This window comes from Aspergillus ambiguus (genome assembly GCF_047715705.1).
Source record: "Aspergillus ambiguus strain CBS 117.58 unplaced genomic scaffold BDV59scaffold_2, whole genome shotgun sequence".
NCBI lineage: Eukaryota > Fungi > Ascomycota > Eurotiomycetes > Eurotiales > Aspergillaceae > Aspergillus > Aspergillus ambiguus.
This window is the reverse complement of record NW_027395515.1, coordinates 1,179,362-1,199,957: the sequence shown is the minus strand read 5'-3', so window position 1 is coordinate 1,199,957 and position 20,596 is coordinate 1,179,362. Positions and strand designations below refer to the sequence as shown.

General features: G+C 50.2%; 6 protein-coding genes across 6 annotated transcripts; 3 read left to right on the top strand and 3 right to left on the bottom strand.

Moving 5' to 3' along the window:
- The first annotated feature begins 1,229 nt into the window (after positions 1-1,229).
- Positions 1,230-2,086, top strand: BDV59DRAFT_168678 (uncharacterized protein). Its single transcript, XM_073688124.1, has one exon. The coding sequence runs from the start codon at positions 1,305-1,307 to the stop codon at positions 1,575-1,577; it is 273 nt and encodes a 90-aa protein (XP_073552621.1). The 5' UTR covers positions 1,230-1,304; the 3' UTR covers positions 1,578-2,086.
- Positions 2,087-2,633: 547 nt separating this feature from the next.
- Positions 2,634-3,070, bottom strand: BDV59DRAFT_168677 (uncharacterized protein). The gene is made up of 2 exons (XM_073688123.1): positions 2,965-3,070; positions 2,634-2,894 (listed from the first exon to the last, which is right to left on the bottom strand). Exons 1-2 carry the CDS (start codon positions 3,056-3,058, stop codon positions 2,770-2,772), a joined length of 219 nt encoding a protein of 72 aa, XP_073552620.1. The 5' UTR covers positions 3,059-3,070; the 3' UTR covers positions 2,634-2,769.
- Positions 3,071-4,519: 1,449 nt separating this feature from the next.
- BDV59DRAFT_50867 (uncharacterized protein) lies at positions 4,520-5,599 on the top strand. Its single transcript, XM_073696526.1, has one exon. The coding sequence runs from the start codon at positions 4,807-4,809 to the stop codon at positions 5,365-5,367; it is 561 nt and encodes a 186-aa protein (XP_073552619.1). The 5' UTR covers positions 4,520-4,806; the 3' UTR covers positions 5,368-5,599.
- Positions 5,600-7,714: 2,115 nt separating this feature from the next.
- BDV59DRAFT_198119 (SGNH/GDSL hydrolase family protein) lies at positions 7,715-8,945 on the top strand (the record flags this gene model as incomplete). The annotated part of the gene is made up of 4 exons (XM_073693093.1): positions 7,715-7,827; positions 7,906-8,038; positions 8,101-8,240; positions 8,303-8,945. 4 exons carry the CDS (start codon positions 7,715-7,717, stop codon positions 8,943-8,945), a joined length of 1,029 nt encoding a protein of 342 aa, XP_073552618.1.
- Positions 8,946-9,392: 447 nt separating this feature from the next.
- Positions 9,393-12,547, bottom strand: BDV59DRAFT_168664 (DEAD-box ATP-dependent RNA helicase DBP2). The gene is made up of 5 exons (XM_073688122.1): positions 11,905-12,547; positions 10,879-11,847; positions 10,717-10,824; positions 10,072-10,200; positions 9,393-10,008 (listed from the first exon to the last, which is right to left on the bottom strand). The coding sequence occupies exons 1-5, from the start codon at positions 11,942-11,944 to the stop codon at positions 9,797-9,799; spliced, it is 1,458 nt and encodes a 485-aa protein (XP_073552617.1). The 5' UTR covers positions 11,945-12,547; the 3' UTR covers positions 9,393-9,796.
- Positions 12,548-12,752: 205 nt separating this feature from the next.
- BDV59DRAFT_190656 (DNA-directed DNA polymerase alpha catalytic subunit POL1) lies at positions 12,753-19,796 on the bottom strand (the record flags this gene model as incomplete). The annotated part of the gene is made up of 15 exons (XM_073691781.1): positions 12,753-12,877; positions 12,941-13,156; positions 13,212-13,320; positions 13,391-13,456; positions 13,508-13,658; positions 13,719-14,263; positions 14,319-14,401; positions 14,455-14,636; positions 14,699-14,760; positions 14,846-14,915; positions 15,197-16,176; positions 16,229-16,969; positions 17,020-17,577; positions 17,628-19,340; positions 19,407-19,796. The coding sequence occupies 15 exons, from the start codon at positions 19,794-19,796 to the stop codon at positions 12,753-12,755; spliced, it is 5,991 nt and encodes a 1,996-aa protein (XP_073552616.1).
- Positions 19,797-20,596: the final 800 nt, after the last annotated feature.

The following is a 20,596-nucleotide window of genomic DNA, read 5'->3' as shown; positions in this document are numbered from 1 at the left end:
CTTCTTGCTGGTTGGAACGTACTATTCAGAGAAAGGAGCAACAGTCAGGTAGATAGTCGCCGACTAAATCCTTGACCCAGGTGCACGTCCAAATTCACCACTGAAGTAGGCAGAAGAAGGATAGGATCCAACAAGATCGACGCGTGAATTGGGGTCGCGATCAGTGACACTTCAATGTACAGGGGGGGGGGTGTTCAGGAAGAAGTGATGTGACACCGCGGGCGGATTAAGGGTGAGGGGAAAGAAAGAAAGCGAACAGAAAAGAAATAGTAATAAATGACGAAGAAAAAAAAGAAGAAAAAGAAAAATAATGAAAAATAAACGAAGAAAGTTATAGGAGAAAGAAGTACAGTCGGGTGTACAGTATGGTGTTGGATCACGATGCTTAATCGCTTTAGTCGCCTCTTAGGGTGACGGAGAATGCCTTGCAGGGTGGCGGAAGGCACGACAGCACGAGGAACCCGGCGGGAATGAAAGAGACGGACTCTCTGGAGGGGGGGAGAAAAGGGTTTAGAAAGCAAGTCGAGAGAGTCCGGTCAACTCTGATGGAGCCGAGTAACAGTCAGGTAAAGATGGGACAAAAAAAGATTTTCGATCATAAAATAATAAAAAAATAAAACAAAATAGAGGAAATAAAAATAAGAAATAATATCAGAGCTAAAAAAGCCAATCCACCGTTCCAAAAGGTGATAGCGTGAGAGACGATGCCTCGATCCCAGGTGGCAATACAGTGGCACAATCACCCTAAATCGCGACGGAGGGAAATGGTTCGACTCAAACCCGAGAACAAGAGAGAGGAGGGGGCCTAAAAGCCTTTGGACTGGGGCAAAGACACTGTTCGGCAGGAGGGAAAACCGCAGGTTAGGAGCACCTCGTGGGATCGTGCGGTGGAGCGCGTGGGACCGTAATTTTCTTTTTCTTTGCTTTTCTTTTTTCTTCCGTGATTTGTTCTCTTCTTTTCTTTCATGCCGTTGTATTGATTTTATTTTTCGGCCACCTGATTCCTTTCGAATCTCCTCCTGAGGGGGAAGAAAATTATGCACGCGAAGGAGCAGATAAAAAAAAATGGCGCAAGATATTAGGTAGATAGGTAGGTCCAGTCAGATTACCAGGCGGTGGTACCATAAAGACCGGTACGGAGTAATGATTGGTAATAACAAACGCAAACCAAAAGCGGGTGGTTCGGTACTGTTACTGAGGGGCCGCCGCAGAGGATTGCTTTCTGATTTGCTCCCTCTCCTCCCTCTCTGCTTTTTTATATAAATATATTCCTGTCCGGAGCGGAGTGCTGTCGCTTTGTGGTGATGGGTCCGTTAACACGACCCACCCTGCTTGATGGGAAAACATCAGGGCTCCAAGAAAGAGAGTACGGAGTAAATAACCTCTCGTTTCTCTTCTTTTTGGCCCCTTCCCCTCAATTGTTGTCGTTGGATGGAGCATGTCGGAGAATGGAATCCTGTCTTCCGGCTAAGCTTTCCTCGTCTGACCTTCTCTTCCCTCATCTCTTTCGTTCTCCGTCGAGCGGAGTTTCCCGCTCGACGGTGGCGAAATTAAAGGGTAAAAAGAGGTTTTTTTAATACCACCCCCTATTCATTTTCTATTTTCCCTTTTTTTTATATAATTTTTTATTTCTCCTCGCTAAAAAAAAGAAACAAATTCTTTATTGTAATTCCTGGAAATATTTCACCCCACCTTTCTATCCTGTGATCGTTGCGTTTGACAATAATTGGTGATCCCAAGTCCAGCTGATGTTGAAAGAAACAATTTGATATAGTAGATGGGTTGGTGGTTAGGAGTTTAGGGGGGTTTTAGAGCTTGGGTAGTCTACCCGCGATTTGGGACGGACGGTGCGCGTGTCGAGGGTGGCCGTCAAGAGGCTTTGGTGAACCTAGCGTATATGCTCGTGGGGACCATCCAAGATCGCTGGGCAACGTTTCTGACGTGGGTAAGGTTAGGGGACGCTGGTCGAGGGGATGGAATAGCGTGTCCGAGGAACGGCGTGAACGGCTGGGAACAAGATAGCGCCGAACTAGGCGGGAAGAGGGTAGGTGGGGAAAGATCAATACCGAGGATCGCGTAAAACGAGGCAAGGAAAAGGGGGGTCTCTCGTTCAACCCGAAGTCCAATGGAAATATATCGATAATAGATTAATCAAATGGAAACCCACAGATAGGAGAAAACAGGAGGACGCAGTAGGAAAACCGGCGGCTGGTTCCGTTGATAGTCTTTCCTTTTCTCTTCGTCCAGGTTGGTTGGAGCATCGGATGGAGACGAACAACACATGACTGGCGGGAAAAGGGGAGAACCAACGGACTTCTCGCATCGGGATTTCTCTTCCTTTGGTTCTCACTGTTAATTGATTCTCTCAACAGCGATCCTTCCAGATCCTGTTCAAAGCAAATTTTTCTCCAGGCGTGTACCTCTTGGGAGGTACGTATGTAATTCCGTCCACGGTAATGACTTCAAAGTCAGGAACGCGTCAGTGGGGAACACGAGGGAATTACACCAATGGCCTTCCCGGAAAGATCCCGCCGTCGCCCTTTTAGGTTCATCTCCAATCGCTCTCCCACGCTAGTGTATATGTATTTCACAATATCACAACAGATCACCCACGGCCGCATGAGATACATCAACCAGTATTAATCTTGACCTTAAACATGTGAAGAGCTCTGGTCTGCATCAACAGCTTTTCCCTACTTTATGGACATTGTATGCTGTGCCTACGAGCTGAAAAGGCCGAAACTACCCCAGCCGGTCCTCGTTTATTGTCTATGATATTCTGACGCGCAGCGCTGTGCATAAGCATACTTTGAATGTTTCATACATCAATCGGATTAATTTATTAAATAAATCTTCAGCATATCCTCCGTACGGCATACATAAGTATGTAAGAGGTAAATTCCACCCGTCGTTCACCGTCGAATCCATTCCCCAATGCAGCGAGCTCATTCTCTACCCTGTCAGCACCTTGTATGGAAACACACACGCCCGACGATGACAATATCAATCCAAGGAGCTGGGGGAGACGGGAAATCGGCAGCACTTCGGAATGATTCATTGGGCAGTCATGTACCTTTCCTTCCTCCCAGAAAAGGGGGCCAGGGTGGACTTATTCGGGATAGGAAAGCTCTGCGCGCGAGAAACAATGTCTTTTCGTACGGAAGAGTCAAGAACATGCAAGTCACCAACCTCGGAAAGGTTCCCCTCTGGGCACACGTCCAGGATAAACGAGGAGAAAACTAGTGATTGGTGTCCGAGCTCTGTCGTACCCCGCGCAGCGGAACCGAGTCACCCACTGCCGGTGAGCAACAGGGAAGTCAATTGCCAATGTTATTTATTGAAAACATCCATGATACACCTTTGACGTGTTATGATTCTTACGAAGAACGTGTTGTTATGGCTGGCGATGTACGCCGTACGTAGCAATTCGGTCATAAACGCGAAGAACTCCGAGTCACGAGGCAATTAACTGCCTATCATGCAACAAGTGGATCGGAAAGGTCTCTGGCTTCCGCTGGCGCTGGGGCGACGGAGTACAAAGTACCTACCAGAGGAAGCGATACCGAATGTGATAATAACAACTCATGGATCCATTTGCGGAAGATGACTACGCCGTATAAACATACGCGGTATTCCCGACGTGTTTGGTTGTTATTCGGAATAAGGACAGTTATGATGTACTGCGTATGGTGTTGGCGTCCAGGGTACAATATGATTCCGCGCGGAACACCACTCTTGGTCCCCGGATGTATGGGGTAATACTACCATCATACCTACCTCACCTCAACGTCCACTTGTACCGTATATCGTGTTTCGGATGCTGCCCGATTCCCATAGGTCCACAGTCGACTGTCGATCGAATTCAAACCCCCCTTTTCACCTGTGGGCTCCACCGGATCTGCCACAGCATCAAAACACCACTGGCCGACGGGTGCGGATTCCCGTCACATTCTCTGGCGTACAATGACATGTTGCAGGATCATGGCATCATGGAGTGAACGGTTAGATAGGCCGAGAAATTCCTGGGATGATGAGAAGAAAATGACATCTCATGATCTCATGGGTGAGAGCAGTCCGGTATCAGAGTTGGCGTAATATTTGGAGGAGACCACTCCGGGAATCATGGAGATGATTGGTCCTGGCACCAACCAGCATGACCCACGCTTGACAACACAGAGCTCCGGAGGACTGGTAATAATGGTAACAATGACTCGAAACCCCATATTTATCATGATGATTAATATTACTCAGTGGGTGGACCCTCCCATATGCATATGAAAGGGAATAATGGTCCAACTAGCGAGGACGAGGCAGCGCCTTTTGGAGGGATTACAATTCCTCATGGCCTGCCCCCTTTTCGTCGGATAATCCGTCCAAGGTTATTGTTACATGCGAGTCTCACGTTTGGGTAGGGTCTTTCGGAGGATAGAGTACATACCCGCTGCGTTAGTTCGCTTTGTGCAGATAAACTCCATAATAATCATGTCCGTGTCCAGACTAAGGACTGCTTAGGAAGCCTTAAAGCCTTAGGGATGATCTCGGTCTACTCCACGTGGGTGCAATGGCTTCAGTGGCCTGTCTTAGCGATGTTCAGCCAGGCCAATGCTTGATGCGGCGGACATACATACACCCGGGCTACTGTCCTGATGTGATCAGTGCTTCGACAGAAAGAAATCCAAAAATGAAAGAAACCGTCGGGTATGCCTTTTGCCCAAGCACTGAGCTGCCGTGAACGGGGTATCTCCCCCAACATCATTGGTCCATCAAGGCGGGGTGGCTGTCAATAATGGCCATCCATCGAATGATATGAGTTTCTTGCTCCTGCTGCAGTCTCCGGGCGGCAGCCATGGGCCGCAGTGGAATTGTCACAGGCCGAAGAGCTCCTGCAGGGTGGTGGCTCCAAATTTTACCGAGCAGGCGAGCTGCAAGAAGCCCGGACTGCATTTTTGCCGTCAACAGAGACTTGGTGGTAGCTCTGATGGTTTTCTGGGTGCGGCTGTGATATCCTTTGCTCGGTGGAGTACAGCTGGAGCCGCGGATACGGTTACTATTCCCCTTAGACATGTTATTTGCCTTCTGCTTTCCTCCGTCGAGGGACACCGTCTCCTCTTGGTCTCCAAACTCAAAAGTCAAATGCGACCCTTCCCACCAGGAGAGGAGAGCCTTGGTCCGGGAGCCATCCTCGAGGGGGCCAGGCACAGGAGAAGTTGGGCCAATCAAGACGCTTCTAAATCGCCAGGGGGGTCGTGCGGATTGCACCGTCCACCGAGTGCACGGGAGATAGACGATGGTACAATCCCATGGATTCAGCCGTCGAAGAGGAGAAAAGTGGGGATGGGGCACAAGAAAAATAACAGGCCTCCGTAATGATAATCGACGGAAATCAGCCTGGTTAGTTAACTAAGACACGGAGGCCTCCGTGTCCGGTCCTCTTTCTACCGAGCAAAAGCGTAGTCGCGGTGGATTAAGTTTTGTGTTTTCATGGAGCTGACCGAGCAATATTGGCCCACTGTGGGAATAGAAGAGCTTACCAGAGCGCCTGTCTCACACGGCCAGTATCCATCGCCCCCAGATAAGACGAGGATACACTTCGCAGATTGGTGGAGGAACCCAAGATGTACTCCGGAGTAGCATTCATGGCTTCTCTCGCTAAGAGCAGATACAACCATCATGGATCGAAAGGAAAGATTTAGGTAAGCGAGGATCCGTAATTTGTCATGTACCGCGACACAGTGAGCTGTTTCGGACACCTGCTCCGAATACCAGAAGGTGCCAAGAATCTCAATGATGGTTCAATTTCGGGCCCTCCGCGGAAAATCCAACGGGGCAGGTAGTGGGATTCGCTGACCCGTGCACAGGAGGCCGCAGTGGTATGGTATCTACATCGACCCGGCTCGTTCGCGAGGATCATGATCCCCCCTCCCGGGATGGAATCAATCTGCATAGGCACGCCCAACTGACTCGCTGGACAAACACATCTGGCGTGATGAGGTTACATGTTCTATGCATATTCTACGGCTGCTCTAAACGACAGCCCGGCCGGAGCCAGGAGTGCGAGGACGGTTGAGGCTTCCAGGTTCCGGGCAGAACTTTACTGGGACGGTGCTAATTCTTATTACGTTAGCGCTGAACGGGCGAGAAGGAGGGATCCAATCACAAGGCCATGCCATGAGATTATTATCAGCGGAAAACCCGACATCCGCGCATGGGGACAGCAATCTCCAATATCGGGGGCTTACCTGAACGAGCAGGCGTTGGGTCTCTCTCTTAAAGAACTAGCCTGCTTGGGAATAGCCGATCATGCCTAATCCTGCATATGCTTTGGCGCTTGTACCGCCCGTTTTGGCGCTAAGTGTAACTTACCATGACCGTCCGAGGTACCGTCTTTCGGTACCTACGCAGTATCTCAGGTACACGCCTACCTGGTGCCTATGGACTACCTGACGGATGGACTTTCTACTCTTCAGTAATGATGATTTCGCCAGCATCAGGGGCTCCGTGAGACCCTCCGCCGATTGTCTGGGTCTTCCATTTGCCGGATTCCTCCTGGGTTTGCATCCCCTGGACCATCCTTCTCCGGACATACCCTAGGGTATAGGGTATGTCCAAGACTTCAACAACCCAAAAGATATACACAGTATCAATATACCTTGCACTCGTTCCTAACAATAGTGTGACAGCCCCACCGGGAGAACCATGGACTCTCGGCAGCTTCATTTCCCCCAATATCATACCGCCAGATACAGATACGCCTTGGTGAACCGGCGGATGGTCAGATCTGGTTGTCCCGAGGAGTGGGTTTCCTAGCTTGGAGTAGTTAGGCGATAATGTCACCCAGTGTCCGTCCATCTGATAGGCCGGGAGCACAGTCCAGCGCTTTAACCAGGGATATCAGCCACACCTTGCATCACGTATCCGTCGACATCTCCCCTCCCTAGCCTGGATCTCTGCGGTCATTTACTGTGTCTCTCGAGCTTTTCGAAGCCATTCCATCCAGCCTACCAAATGAACTGTTCATCATCCCACCGGAACCCCTCCCCTTTTTCTCCCGATGTTTCTCCTTCCCCACAGTCCGCCGAGGGCACATGATCTCGGCTATACTACGCGACGCTAAAACAGGCATCCCCGCAATTGAGCCTCCATCCCCGGATGCCTGATGCTGGTGCTGGCCTCCTGCTCCGGGATCGGCCCTCTCCGGCTGGTTGGCGAAATCATGAAATGCAATCAGACTCTAGGAGAATGTGGGTTTCCGCCCTCACGCCGTCCCTATTAGCCCCGGATGGCCCATCCGTCCGCCTCCACGTATGCCGGAAAAATATATTCGGCAAGCTCTCCGCAACCCTGGAAGCTCCTGGATGGTAATTGCCGGACCCTGAACCTGATCCTAGAGCAAGAGAAATTGACCATCCTGGTCGCACGCATACAGTCGCCAGAAGACATAGCCTTCGCTCTCAAAGGGTGATCGTGCTCCTCAGAAAGTGGCTTTCAATGGTAAAGACAGCAGTCTATTCATCGTCTTGTCCAACTCGCGGAATCAAAACGGAGAATTTACATCCGTGGACTGTCTCGATGCACTGAATTCTCCGTCCTACAATTAAGTCGAACTTCTTTGTATATAATGCATACCACTGGCAATATCAAACATCATAACTCGTCCCCGACTTCTGCGAGTTCCTTGTGCACAGTTACAGCCGTAATCCATAGAGTCATCGCAATGTCCGCGCTGCGCAAACTGCTGTGCATCGCAGCAAGCATCCCAGTGATCCAGGCGCTCTCTGTGTCCTCTACCGGACGCGAGAAGTTTGACTGGGACTCAACCAAATACCTGTCTGTCGCCTTTCTATCCGTAGCCATCGAACCAGACCCAAACCACCTTCAATTCAAACTAACTGTGTGACCCATCAGGCTCGCCTTCGGAGACTCCTACACGTACGTCCAAGGAACACACGGCCACCAAAACTATAGCTTCATCGGGGACCAACTGAACTTCGAGTACGACGCGCACACGCTGCTAAGTAACAAGATTGTCCAAAACCAGGTGCGCAACCGCAACCCTGCCTCACACCAACATAACTAACACAGCCTATCAATATATCACAGACCGGTACAGCAGAAGGCGGCCCCAACTGGGTCGAATTTCTCACTCGATGCGGCGTAAAGGAAGGCCTGACGTCCCCGATGGCCTGTAAGAGGCAACTATGGGATTTTGCCTTTGCGGGCGCGGACATCTCCGTGGAATAGTGCGTGGCCCGTCTTAACCAGATACATATATACTTCTCATGACTGAATGGCGGACACGCAGCACACCACTCCACCACAACTACACCGTCTCCCTCGTCAACCAGGTCACCCAATACCGGGAGTATGGACACGCCGCGCTTCAGCACGTCGTAGACCCAAGAAAGACGCTCGTCGCGATCTGGATCGGGATCAACGACATCAACGACAGCGCCAGATACGCCGTTGACTTCCCGGCCTTCTACAACGAGCTGATGGCCACGCTCTTCGACTCGGCCCGTGTGCTCTACACGCTGGGATACCGCTCCTACCTGTTCATGAACCTGCCCCCTCTCGACCGCACCGAGAGTAACCAGAAGGCTGCTAGCCCCAGCCCCAACGCCACCCAGATCACCTGGTTCAATGAGGCGCTGCAGCAGCATGCGGACCGCTTCGCGGGGACGCATCGGGACACCAACGTCCTGGTGTACGACGTCCACACCGTGCTCGGCGATATGATGGACCATCCGTCTCAATATGGCATCGTTAATACGACGAACTATTGCCGCGGCTACGACCAGCCAGATATCGACTGGAATTACCGGGCGTACGGGTGTCCCACGCCGCTAAATACGTACTTCTGGTTCAATTCGGGACACTTGACTAGCCATGTACATAAGAAACTTGCCGCAGCTTTGGAGAAGGCTCTGGAGGCATGGAAGGGCTAGTTAGCGAGGGATGTCTTGATGTTTAACGTACTGGGATTGCGTGGAGAGAGTAAAGGCATTATGGACCGAAATATTGGTCGGATACAGCTCTAAGCCTGGCAGCCATGAACAAAAAGAGATAAGGAAACAATATCGTGAATTCCTTGCCATGTATCGGCCTTATACTCTTGAAATACCAGGGAAGAGGCCCAAGAAACTGACAGCATATCAAGACTCCTCGCAAAGAAGTAAAATACGTTATCGCCAGAAGACAGGCCATCTAAGGCAAGATACTGAATTTTTCATCCCAAACAAGAGAACTAAGAATATAGGATCGTGGAAGAGACCGCACACGGAGCCAAGCTATATACTCCATCACAAGTGATATATAGTAAGTATTTCCGGACTAGCCGACTAACCGCCCCATGATTCTGAGGGACGAATTTATCATAGCTACGGCAAAACTATCCATACTACCAAGCGATATCTGTCCTATTGAATAGTTCAAAAGATAGATACATCTCTGAGTTCAGAAGACTGAAGCTAGAGTATTAGAACTCATCCTTCCATAACGAGGGATAAGCCGCAGATACAGAAACTTTTGTAAAAACAAATCCACAAAGGTTAGAGAAAAATTAACATATCCGTAGGAGTCGGCTGGAAATGGTGCCATCCAAGGCTGTTGTCATCTCAATCTGAGGGTGCAAGAACGGAGTAAAAAAAAACATGAATCTGTCTATCGTGACTGTTGACGAACGCCGCCCGTACCGTGTTACGAAGGAATCTGAAAATATGACTGCGAAGAAAAGCAAGGTCTACCGGTGTGACAATGGAATACAAGCTCAATGACTGCACTGGGCATCATGATCAGTTTACCAGCGGCGGTTGTTGCCAAGAGGAGCGGCGTTGGAAGCAGTCTGGCGGCCACCGCGACCACGACCACCACCACGACCACCCCAGCGGCCATAACCGCCATAGCCATGGCCACCGCCACCGCTGTAACGGACCATCTCAGCGAGACGGGGATCAATCTGCTGCTTGGCCTCGGTAAGGATAGTCACCAAGTCACGAGCCTGCTTAGAGTCTAGAAATATACCCATTAGTATCAAGGATGGATGATAGGGTCCCCCAAATGAGAACCACTTACTGTCAGTGGTGAAGAAGGTAATGGCGGTACCCTTGGCACCGGCACGACCAGTTCTACCAATACGGTGAACGTAGTCTTCGGAGTTGTTGGGGTAGTCATAGTTCAGCACATGAGTAATGTCGCGAACATCTTTTCAAACAAAACTTATGTTAGCAAACAGAGCATTAGTTGAAATAGCAATGTGGCTCAGCAGCCCTTTCTCAGTCGTGTGAGACTTGATGCATCGCTCTCTTTCTCTCGGATTTAATGATTAATCAAGATCCTTTATGAGAGTGAGTCCATGGATCGGCAGTAATCGCGGTCCTAGAGCAACCTTGGAATGCAGCTTCAACGAGTCGAAACAGAACACAGAAAATTCGACTTCTCTACCATCTGTAGTCAGAGATAGAGGTGGAGAATCTGAACAGAAGAGCTATTACGTCTGCTACACTGCATCGTGAGTCCAAGGTCCTCTTGGTATGAGAACCAGTTCAAGAGACCCGACAAAGCCTGGACGAGTCATGTGTACCAACTTGGGTATCAAGAGAGTCGAGCACCGTGCCATATGTCACACAACCTCAACGGGTGAGGGTGCTTCTAAGGGGGAAAAGAAGGAAAAGGGAGGAAGGGAAAGGGGTGGGGAATGGAGTGCGAGTTGTATCATACCAATACCACGGGAAGCCACGTCAGTAGCCACCATGATTGGGCTCTTGCCCGACTTGAACTCGTTCAAGACCCAATCTCTTTCTTGTTGTTGCTTGTCACCGTGAATCGCTGAAGGTATCTGATCAGCAAATGCATAAGGGTAACAATATCGAGCCAACTTACAAAGTGCGGGCCAACCGTCCTGACGGAGGAAACGAGTGATTTCGTCGGCGATACGCTTGGTGCCAGTGAAGATGAGAACCTTGTTAGCGCGGTCCTCCATGATCTTCTCGAGGTGTTTGATCATCTTGTCGCGCTTCTCGAAATCAGACACAACTTCAACGATCTGAGTGATACGATGGTTGGCGGACAGGTCCATGGATCCGATGTTGACCTGAATGTAGTCGTTGAGGAAATCCGAAGCGAGCTGGCGGACTTCCTTAGGCCAGGTAGCAGACCACATGCAAGTTTGACGATCAGGACGAATCTGAGAGATGATCTTGCGAATCTGGGGCTCGAAACCCATGTCCAGCATGCGGTCAGCCTCATCAAGCACCAAGTAAGTGACGCGACGAAGGTTAGTACGACCAGCCTCCAACATGTCGATCAGACGACCCGGAGTGGCAATGCAAACTTCAACACCGCGGCTCAGATCACGGATCTGAGGGCCCTTGGGGACACCACCATAAACGCAAGTGTTGCGAATGCGAGAGGACTTTCCGAACTTTGTGATTTCGGCCTGAATCTGAACAGCCAACTCACGGGTGGGAGCGAGAACAAGGACAATGGGACCGTCACCAGGAGCAAGAAGAGGCTGAGCGTTAATGTGGACGATGGCAGGGAGACAGTAGGTCAAGGTCTTTCCAGAGCCAGTCTCGGCGATACCGACGACGTCGCGACCGGAAAGGGCCATAGGCCATCCCTGTGACTGAATCGCAGTAGGGCGCTCGAATCCTTGAGCCTTCACCTCACCCAGCACATACTGAGGGAATCCAGCCTCGTCGAAGGTCTCAACGGGGCGGGGGACGTTGCGACCCTGCACGGACATCTCATGCTTCTTGCGGAAATCGTCGACCTCGCGCTGAGAGCGGTTGGCGACGTCAGGATGCTCCTTATAAAACGACTTCTCGAACTTGGGCAGCGAATCGAGGTCTGAATCTAAGTTAGCACGATCGTTCCGGTGAGGTGCGGTATATCGACCAAACTTACCCCAGTCCTGTTTCTTCAGGCCGGCGCCCAGGTTAGACATGCGGTCTCCACCACCGCGACCGCCACCATAGCCGCCGCCGTAGCTGCCGCCATAGCCACCGCCGCTGTATCCATCACCACCGCTGTAGCCGTTGGAGTAACCATTGGAGTAGCCACCGCCACCTCGGGAGCTGCGACAGGGGAATTGTCAGCATTTGAATGCTTCGATGTCATGGGCTTGTCATGGAGCAGGAGTAGTCGAGCGTGCGAGTACCAGTTGTTTGTTGAAGACCAGTTCTTGCTGTTGCCACCTAGGCGCTCACATCGCCTTTCAAAGACGGCGCTGGCAGGAAAGTAGGCTCAACTGAGAAAACTCTCATCCGGTACTGACACTTGAACAACTACCTGCAAGCATAAGCAGAGACAGTCCAAAAAACTTACCGATAAGAATCGCGCTGATAACCGCCACCGTAAGACATGATGAAGCGTCCTAGAGAATGGAGAGATCAGGAAAACAAGGAACCAGGAGGAAGGTTGAGATTAGAGGAAACGAAGTAACCTCCCAAGATGGAAGAGAAAAGAGAGAGTAGAGTGGGGGGATGAGGAGAAGACAAGAGAAGCGAGAGAGAGAAGGATGAGGTGGGTTGAAGAGAGAGGAAGAGATGGATGAAGAGGAAAGAAAAAATGAGGAAAAGAAGGAGGCGAAAAGGGAAAAAGTTCTGGAGGAGGCGACACCTTCCGTATCTGGTTTAGCGTAGGGGCGGCCGAGAGAAAAAAAAAAAACCAACAACAATAACACAAACAAAGAGACACATCTCTTTTCTATCGATCTATATCTACAAGACCCATTCAATACATCCTTATACATCTTATAATTCCTCGCCCATCCCCATGTCCCAAAACCTGATCTCCAGCTCCGTTGCCCGGATGAAGATCTTGATCAGTTCCTCTATCCGACTGGGAGCAACCTGTCGCATGTGGGTCTCCAACAGTTCTACCAAAGTATCAGCCAGAGTCCAGAAAATGTATGAAACGTCAAGAGTTAGTAGCCACTCACCCGATCCCAATCGCACGGCTTCCGTGTAGTCTTCCGCTACGTAGTTCTCAATCCACTTCCAATAACGGTTGCCTTCCCGAAGGGTTTTTGTGTCACCATGTAACCGTTGGGCAATTGCTCCGTATCCGATCAGACATGGTGCAAGAGCCATCTGTAATGCGAGCCAATCCTCCGATTGACCTACGTCGAGGATATATCGGCTGTATGCCGTGCATGCTGGAGAGAGATTTTCGTTAACAACATAAAAGCAAGAAAACAGGTTTCCACGAACCGGTTGTTTCTGGATACTTCTCCATTTGCTCCTTGGATAGACCAAAAGAGGCACAATAATCCAAGTGCAATGCCGTCTCACGTTGGATATGAAGGACGATACTAGACGACTGGTTTTATAAAAATCATCTATCAGTGGGATTCTGTAAACGAAGCCGAGGAGAGGAAAGGAGGGCGCACCGCAGCAATCGATTCCATGTCTTTCGCTTTATATGCCGCGAGGGCATTGCTCCGTGCGAAATGAACCTAACAGTATATCAGTATCCGAAACAGCAGACGTTGAATGGTAAGTAATACCAGATAGAGATAATCTTGCACCAGGTATTCCTTGAACCGATTTACTGGCAAAGTCCCATTTCCCATGCCCTGGACGAAATCATGCTCCGTAAACTGCTTCCACACGGCACGAACATCAGGACGAGCCAGGGCGTATTCTAGGAAACGGCCCCTGAAAAATATCTTGTCAATAATGTATGGTTCAATAGAATTAGGTGATGGGACGGCATACGGAGCAAAAGGGATCGTATAGACCGAGTGGAAGTGGTTAATCGGTCCACTTCCCTTCCCCAGGTCAAAGCTAGTCTTAATGCCAGCCTCGACAAACCGAACAGCACTTTGGACTGCCAGTTTCATATCCTTGCCAAGGGCCAAATTAGCCGCAATGGCAGACGCAAGCGAGCAACCCGTCCCGTGGGTATTCTTAGACACAAGGAAATCAGTCTCGAACAGAGTGATGTCCTCGCCATCGTAGAGCACATCGATGACGGTTGTTGCCTCATCAGAGGAATGCGCTGTCTTGTGGTCTTTCGTGAGTGGCAAATGACCGCCCTTGAGGAGGACTCCCTTGGAGCCCAGGGCACAGACTTGCTTTGCGAGCTGAATTAGGCCAGAGATATCTTTTGGTTCCGGAACATCTATTCCGCTGTCTTTCAGGAGAAGCTGCGCTTCTGGGATATTGGGAGTCAGGATCGTAGTTAGCGGGAGTAGCTTTGTCCGTAGGCCTTGTACGGCTTGCTCTGGTAGCAACTGGGACCCGCTGGTGGACACCATGACCTGTGCGTGGATTAGAAAGCACTACACATGGGCTGAGTTGAAGAGAAGCGCATACCGGATCCAGCACAACATGGGGAACTTGATACGTTGCCAACGTTTCGGCTATGATGTCAATCGTCTCAGCCGACGAGAGCATGCCTTCATCCGGATGAGCGTTTAATGCATGGGGTTCTGAAGACGTAAAATCCTACCTAGCTTGACAACATCGGCCCCAACATCTTCCAGACCAGCATTGATCTGTTTCTTGACAAATTCAGCCGGGACGACAAAAATGTCCTGCACTCCAAGCGTGTTTTGGGCTGTCAGACCGGTGGTTGCGGTGAGAGCATAACAGCCATGTGCGGCTAAGACCCTCTGATCCGCCTCTAGACCGCTTATCCGAGATTGAGGTGTTAGCTGGACTGTACAAGGACAGGGATGGTATACAAAACGTACGCGCCACCTGAGCTGTCGGAGCCTGCAATGACGAGAACCCGCTTCACTGACATGGCAAGGATCTGGGAAAGTATACTCCTAGTGGTACAAGGATATATTGGGCCCAACCCTGAGAGAGTGAAATATACTACCAAGCAGCTTAAACACAGTTAATTGGTGGAAGATTGATGGCAGAGTGTTGGGTTGTTCCCATGGTGGAGAGGCGGGGGACTTTTGCCTGTTTTTGCGTTTCGCCGATAAGATAAGCAGCATCCCGCCGAAACCATCATAGTTGTACTCCGTAAGTGAAGTAGGTAAATACTCATGCATCGCCATTCATACTTATTGCTCCCTCTTGCAATCCTTCTATGGCAAAAAAAAAATAAAAAAAGATAACTGTCGCCGCTGTACATGAAAACGAAACATAAAGCCAATCCTAAACTACCCGAACCTTCCCTGGTATATACACATCCTGATCGTCATTACCACTTTACTGCCATAGGGGAATAGGCCATTTACGGCAGCATGAATCGGAACAAGTTGTCCATCTCAACCCATTGCCGTCCACATTTCTTCAGGTACCCATCAACAACGCCCTTGACTGTCCCAAACCGGACGCGATTGAACTCCGCCAGGGCTGCTATGCTGTCCTTCTTCTCGCCACTGGCCTCTTTCAGTGCAACCGCCCGTGCCTTATCAACGTCCCATAGCCCGGCGAAGTACAGCAGTTGATTGTATATCTGCTTCTCTGAGTACTCGGGTGACATACGCCCAAGGCAGCCTTCTGCATGACCTCGCGGCCCCAGGCAGCGGTGTCCATAGACACTGGTCTGCCGCGTACGGTTACCACATGCGGTATCATCACAGACAAGCCATCCCTCATAGTACTTGGAGGTCTGAGTACGGATCTGGGCCTCCAATTGCGCGACGATCGTCAAGACTGAAAACTGCTTGTGACACGCCTCGTTCGGGCAAACGATGCCATGTGGGTTGCACATGTGAGAGGAAGCCACCAATCCTTCGAAAACTGCCTTCTCCTTACAGAATCGGCAGGTCAGGGTCAACCGCACGGCATCTTGGAAACGGACAGAATCCGGTATTTGAGACTCCAGTGGGAAAATATCAGTATTCTGCTGATTACCTCCGCTACTGTTATTGATCTGGTACTTGCGGACATCAAGGCCCAAGCACTCTGCGAGCCGAACAGCGTCAGTTCCAGGAATTGGGGCACAAAGACGCTCAATGGGCGGGAAGATTTGCTTCAGGAGATAAAATTCAATATCGGGTTTGAGGCCGTTGTCGGATTTCATGACATCCGGAAGTGTGTACGAGCGCTTGGCCGGAGGCAAAGACGAAGTTTCCGCATCTCCATTCGTGACGATGTAAGAGATGACGTCGTTAGGCCGGACCGATTTTCCTCTAGCAAGCTCACGAAGAGCAACCTGTACTGGGGGCATCGACTCTTTGTTAGGATATTCTTCGGGTCGCTTGGAAAGTTTCTGTGGACAATGTCAGTCAAACATGACGAACTGCTGCCTGGAAGCAAATTACCGTGTAGATGACATATTTTTGAACTGGGATAGTGTACTCTCTCATCTTGTCGGCTAGGTCGCGGAGGTAGTCATGAACCCGATTGAGGACAAGCTCCTGATCTTCCCCAGAGAGGACTTCATTCAGGAGTCTCTGAGAGACTTCCTTGGACAAGGCGCAGTATTCACGGCGTTTCATATCCAATCCCTTGACTTCCAACTTGTCCACATATTTACCGTCGACCTCAGTGATGTTGATAGCCGCATATTTCTTCTTGGCGTGCAAGAGCAGGCGGCGGAAAATATTGTCGATGTCGATTTCTAGGAGACGGTATCGTTCATTCACGGATTTCTTGAGTTCATCTCCAACTTTGAGCGCATCACTGATCGTGTCCATGTTGGTGTTGATCATGACTGAGTCAGTATCACCGTAGATGACTCTCAGTTGTTTTGACTCTACCAATTCCTTGGTACTCCTAAGGATTTCACGACCCTTGAACGTAGTAAGCATAGCCAGAGGACGGGCATAGAACCGACTCTGCGTGTACCCCAGACATCCATACATAGAGTTAGCAGTCAGCTTGAAAGCCAGCTGTTTCGTGTCCCACAAAGCAAGCTGCTCAGTAGTCGCACGTTTGTCTTTCATCAGCTTCTTAACTTCTCGACGGCGACCAACTAGAGTTGCAATAAGTCGAGGCAGGATACCCTGCTCTTGATCAGATCCAGGAACCTCGGGGACTTTCTCCTCGTTCTCATTCTCCGCCTAGGACGGGTTTAGCGGCTGTAATATGTAAACATTTACTGACAACTTACTGTTGCTGTACGCTCCACTGTCGTAAAGCATATGTTGTACTCCTGAATGATGCTTGGGTACAGACTGTTAAAGTCCATGACAAGAACGAATCTGTCGTAAAGGCCCTTTTCAGGCTCAAACACAAGACCACCCTTGTATTTATCTTTCTTTTTCTTATCAACACCATCGTCTTCGTCGGCATCCTGGGCTTTCTCCTCTGACTTCTGGAGTCTCGAGGAGTATTTATCGGGGCAAATATATTTGTTCCGATGAAATTCGTGGAGTAGAATGTATTCGTTGCGCTCAGCTCTTGTGCCACTGAGTGTCCGCGCCCAGGAGTTGCCGGCGATGTTCGTGAGTACTTTGGTAAGGGACAGCATCTGAAGTCGTAGTACCAGTGCGGCGATGAAATAAGTATCGGCGTCGCAGTGGTTCACAAAATTCATTAGACCATCTTTCGAAGTAGCCCAGGTTTTCAGTGCCGCTTCGCAATCAATGTCTTGTCGAGTGTTTCCCTGTCCAAGGTAGAGATCACACATTTCGGTCAAACTCCACGATTGGCATTTCATCATAAGGGACTATCTTGCGTTAGTATGGATTATCACAGATCAAAAGCCAAATGATTTACCTTGCCCATGTCATTAGCTACGTCACACATCAATCTACCCGCGATAAGATGTCTCTCAGCGAAGAAGCCTCCGCCCCTGTTGAAATTCTTCGGCCATTCTCCGCGCTTCAGTCGGCCAAGACGATGCCACCCAGGCGTCTTCTTCTCCTTCAGCCGGTTTAGCAGGATACTAAGGTCGACTTCTTGCAATTGATGTCCCATCAGAACGTCAGGGTCCATTTTTTCGAACAATGCCAAGAATTTGCTCAGGAGAAACTGTTCACTTTTCTCCAGCATATAGGTACCACGCTGCTTTCGCGTTTCGGCTTCGAAATGTACTGGGTATGAAGAACCCACAGGCCGCATAACTGTGAATGTCTTGCAAGGAAGTTTTTCTGGAGGGGTGGTCTCAGTAAGGGAAACATTTTCGTACACACGAGCACTGGCGACCAGAATCTCCTGTTTGTTTTCCTTTACATTCAGCTGCGTCCTGAAGGAAAGACTCATCAGTGTCAGTGGCGGTGCGTCCAGATTTTCAGAATCAGGGACAGAAGAGATGAGCCCTGGCTTGGAGACTTGGCATTCAAACTTGCACCAAGATGCATTGTTGACAGCAGAGAAGTCCGCTTCGTCAATTTTCAGCCAACAAGGACCCATGATGTTCTTCCAAAGAACAAACTGCTCAAATAGCGAGGTGTTTGTCCCGAAGACGTGAGAAAAGGTTTCCCCCTTCACGTCCATGGGCAACGCAGGCTTATCGTAAGGGTACAGCAACTTCAGATACTCCGCCTCTCGAGGGATACCAGGGAGTTCAAAAGCATATTTGCGGGTGCATGGCTTGATCTTGTGCATCCCAACCCTGAGCCGGGACATCATCTCATCGACTTCACTGTACACATCTTCCATGTCGACCTCTTCATCGGTCTCACGGCCGTGCTTAACTCTGTTCTCCCGCGGAAGGAAATAGAGCTTGCGTAGGATGTTGTCAACTTTGACGAAAGTGCTGGCAAAGGAGCCTGTATGCTTGTTCTTGACCTTTCCAAATAAACACAAGCTACCGTTGACTTCGGTAAAGTCAATCCAGAACATACGAAGGCTCCCATCTTCCTCAATGACATCCTGAGCGCGGAGTTTCCCAAAAGTGCGCGTCTCTGATGCTGGACTACTCAGGACGTTCAGCTTGCTTCGAACATCATTCCAGGACGCGTTTGCAAGATCTGCAGCAGCTTTTACGGGAGAAGAACTCGCAGGAGTGGGTAAAGGCTGCTTGATTTTGGGTGGTGGCCGGGTTCCGGCCATGTTCACGCTTGTTGTCTTTGCTTCCTTTGTTCCTGTGGCCTCTGCGATTTCCATCAAATCGTTATCTTCATCGTCGGACTCCTCCTTTTTGACTGGAGTAACATTTTTTCGTTCAACAGCCTTGCTAAGTGGCGATGAGGGCATCGGGTCGCTCATCGGCATATCTTCGTCGGTGATCGGGAGCGGCCCGTCATCGTTGTCCAAATTGAGCTCGGGCTCTTCGGCAGCTGGGGACACTGGATCACTGTTCTCATCCTTTTGTTCCTTTTTTGCTGGGCGCGTTCGTGCCGAAAGTGGGGGCGACAGAATGCGGACTTTGCGGCGGGCTTCGGATTTGATCACGTTTTGAGTCGGAACGTGGTTGGAGACAACATTGGTATCGACTTCTCCGAGGAGATCGGCCATGAAGGCTTCATCTTCTGCCGTGGCGACCGGCTAATATAGCAGTCAGACAAGGTCTTTCGTCTTCATATTGACACTTTCTGGGACATGGTGTCATACCTTAGGTTTCGAGGTCGTGGTCGCGTTTCCTTTGTTGAAATATTTCGAGATTCCATTGTTGATCTTCTCCTGCCTCTGCTTTTCCTCCTCGCGCTTGCGTTTGGCTGCCTTGCCCCGCGCAGGTAGCTCATCATCGTCTTCGCTATCATCGTAATAACCTGCGGTGGGCTCGTTCCAGACCTCCCGGCCGTCATCGGCGTATCCGGCACCGTTGTCGTCGACAACAAAATCATCCTCATCGAGTCGATTGCGAATGACCTTTTTGTAGCCCTCATCGTCGACCTCCTCGTAAATGTCGTCCTGTTCCTCGATCTCGTAGGTTGAAAGGCGCTTTTTGCCTGCAGCGCGGAGAGCCCGCAGCTCCGCCAATTTCGCTCGGGTGGAGGACATGGCGGTACGAGAAATTTCAGGCGTAGAGGAGTAGGTCCATGAATTGTAGGTATGGGTTCAGGAGCGGAGCGATCCAGGGCAAAATGGTCGCGGGTTGGACTGGACGTGGAATTCGGGCAGGGAGGAAAGGCGAGGCGGCGTCGCACGCGGAGAGAGAAGGAAAGACGCGTCTCCGCCCAGCCCACGCGAAAGGGACGCGTTGTCCACCAATCCCCGTTCGGTATTATTAGTTCTCTCCCGTAGCCAATCATGTCCCCGTCTGCGATTCGGCTCCCTTCATTCCACATGCAGACATAGAATTTGCCCTGGGCTTCCTATCATCCTGCACACCGTTGAAAGCCAAAGTTGCTCATGCAAGGGATCCATTTTTCTCCTGAAATGACGGCCATAGACCGCCGAGAGCTGCCATTCTCTTCAGTGGACTAGAGGACATGCGGGAAGAATGACTTTCAATCGGCATTGCAGATCATCCCCAGACTCCAGAAGATGCTGTTGTCCAAAATCATCCTGAGAAGGCTGCTTGGAGCATAAATAGCCTCTCCTTCCCAGTTAGACGTGAATTTGTTCCTCCTGCTTTTGCTCCCTTATCATGTTTTTCTTCCATCCCGAGTGACATCGCTTTAATCAAGCGCCGCCAGGAGAAGATGCTTCTTTCTCAGGTCTTCTTGACTACTTCTTGTCTATGGGTAACTTCTGCAGGTGCAGCACCACTGGCTGGGGACAAACCCGGAAGCGTTAAGGTAATACCATCTCCTTCAGCAACATGAGATGTCCCGATACTGACCAATGTAGCTTGAGTT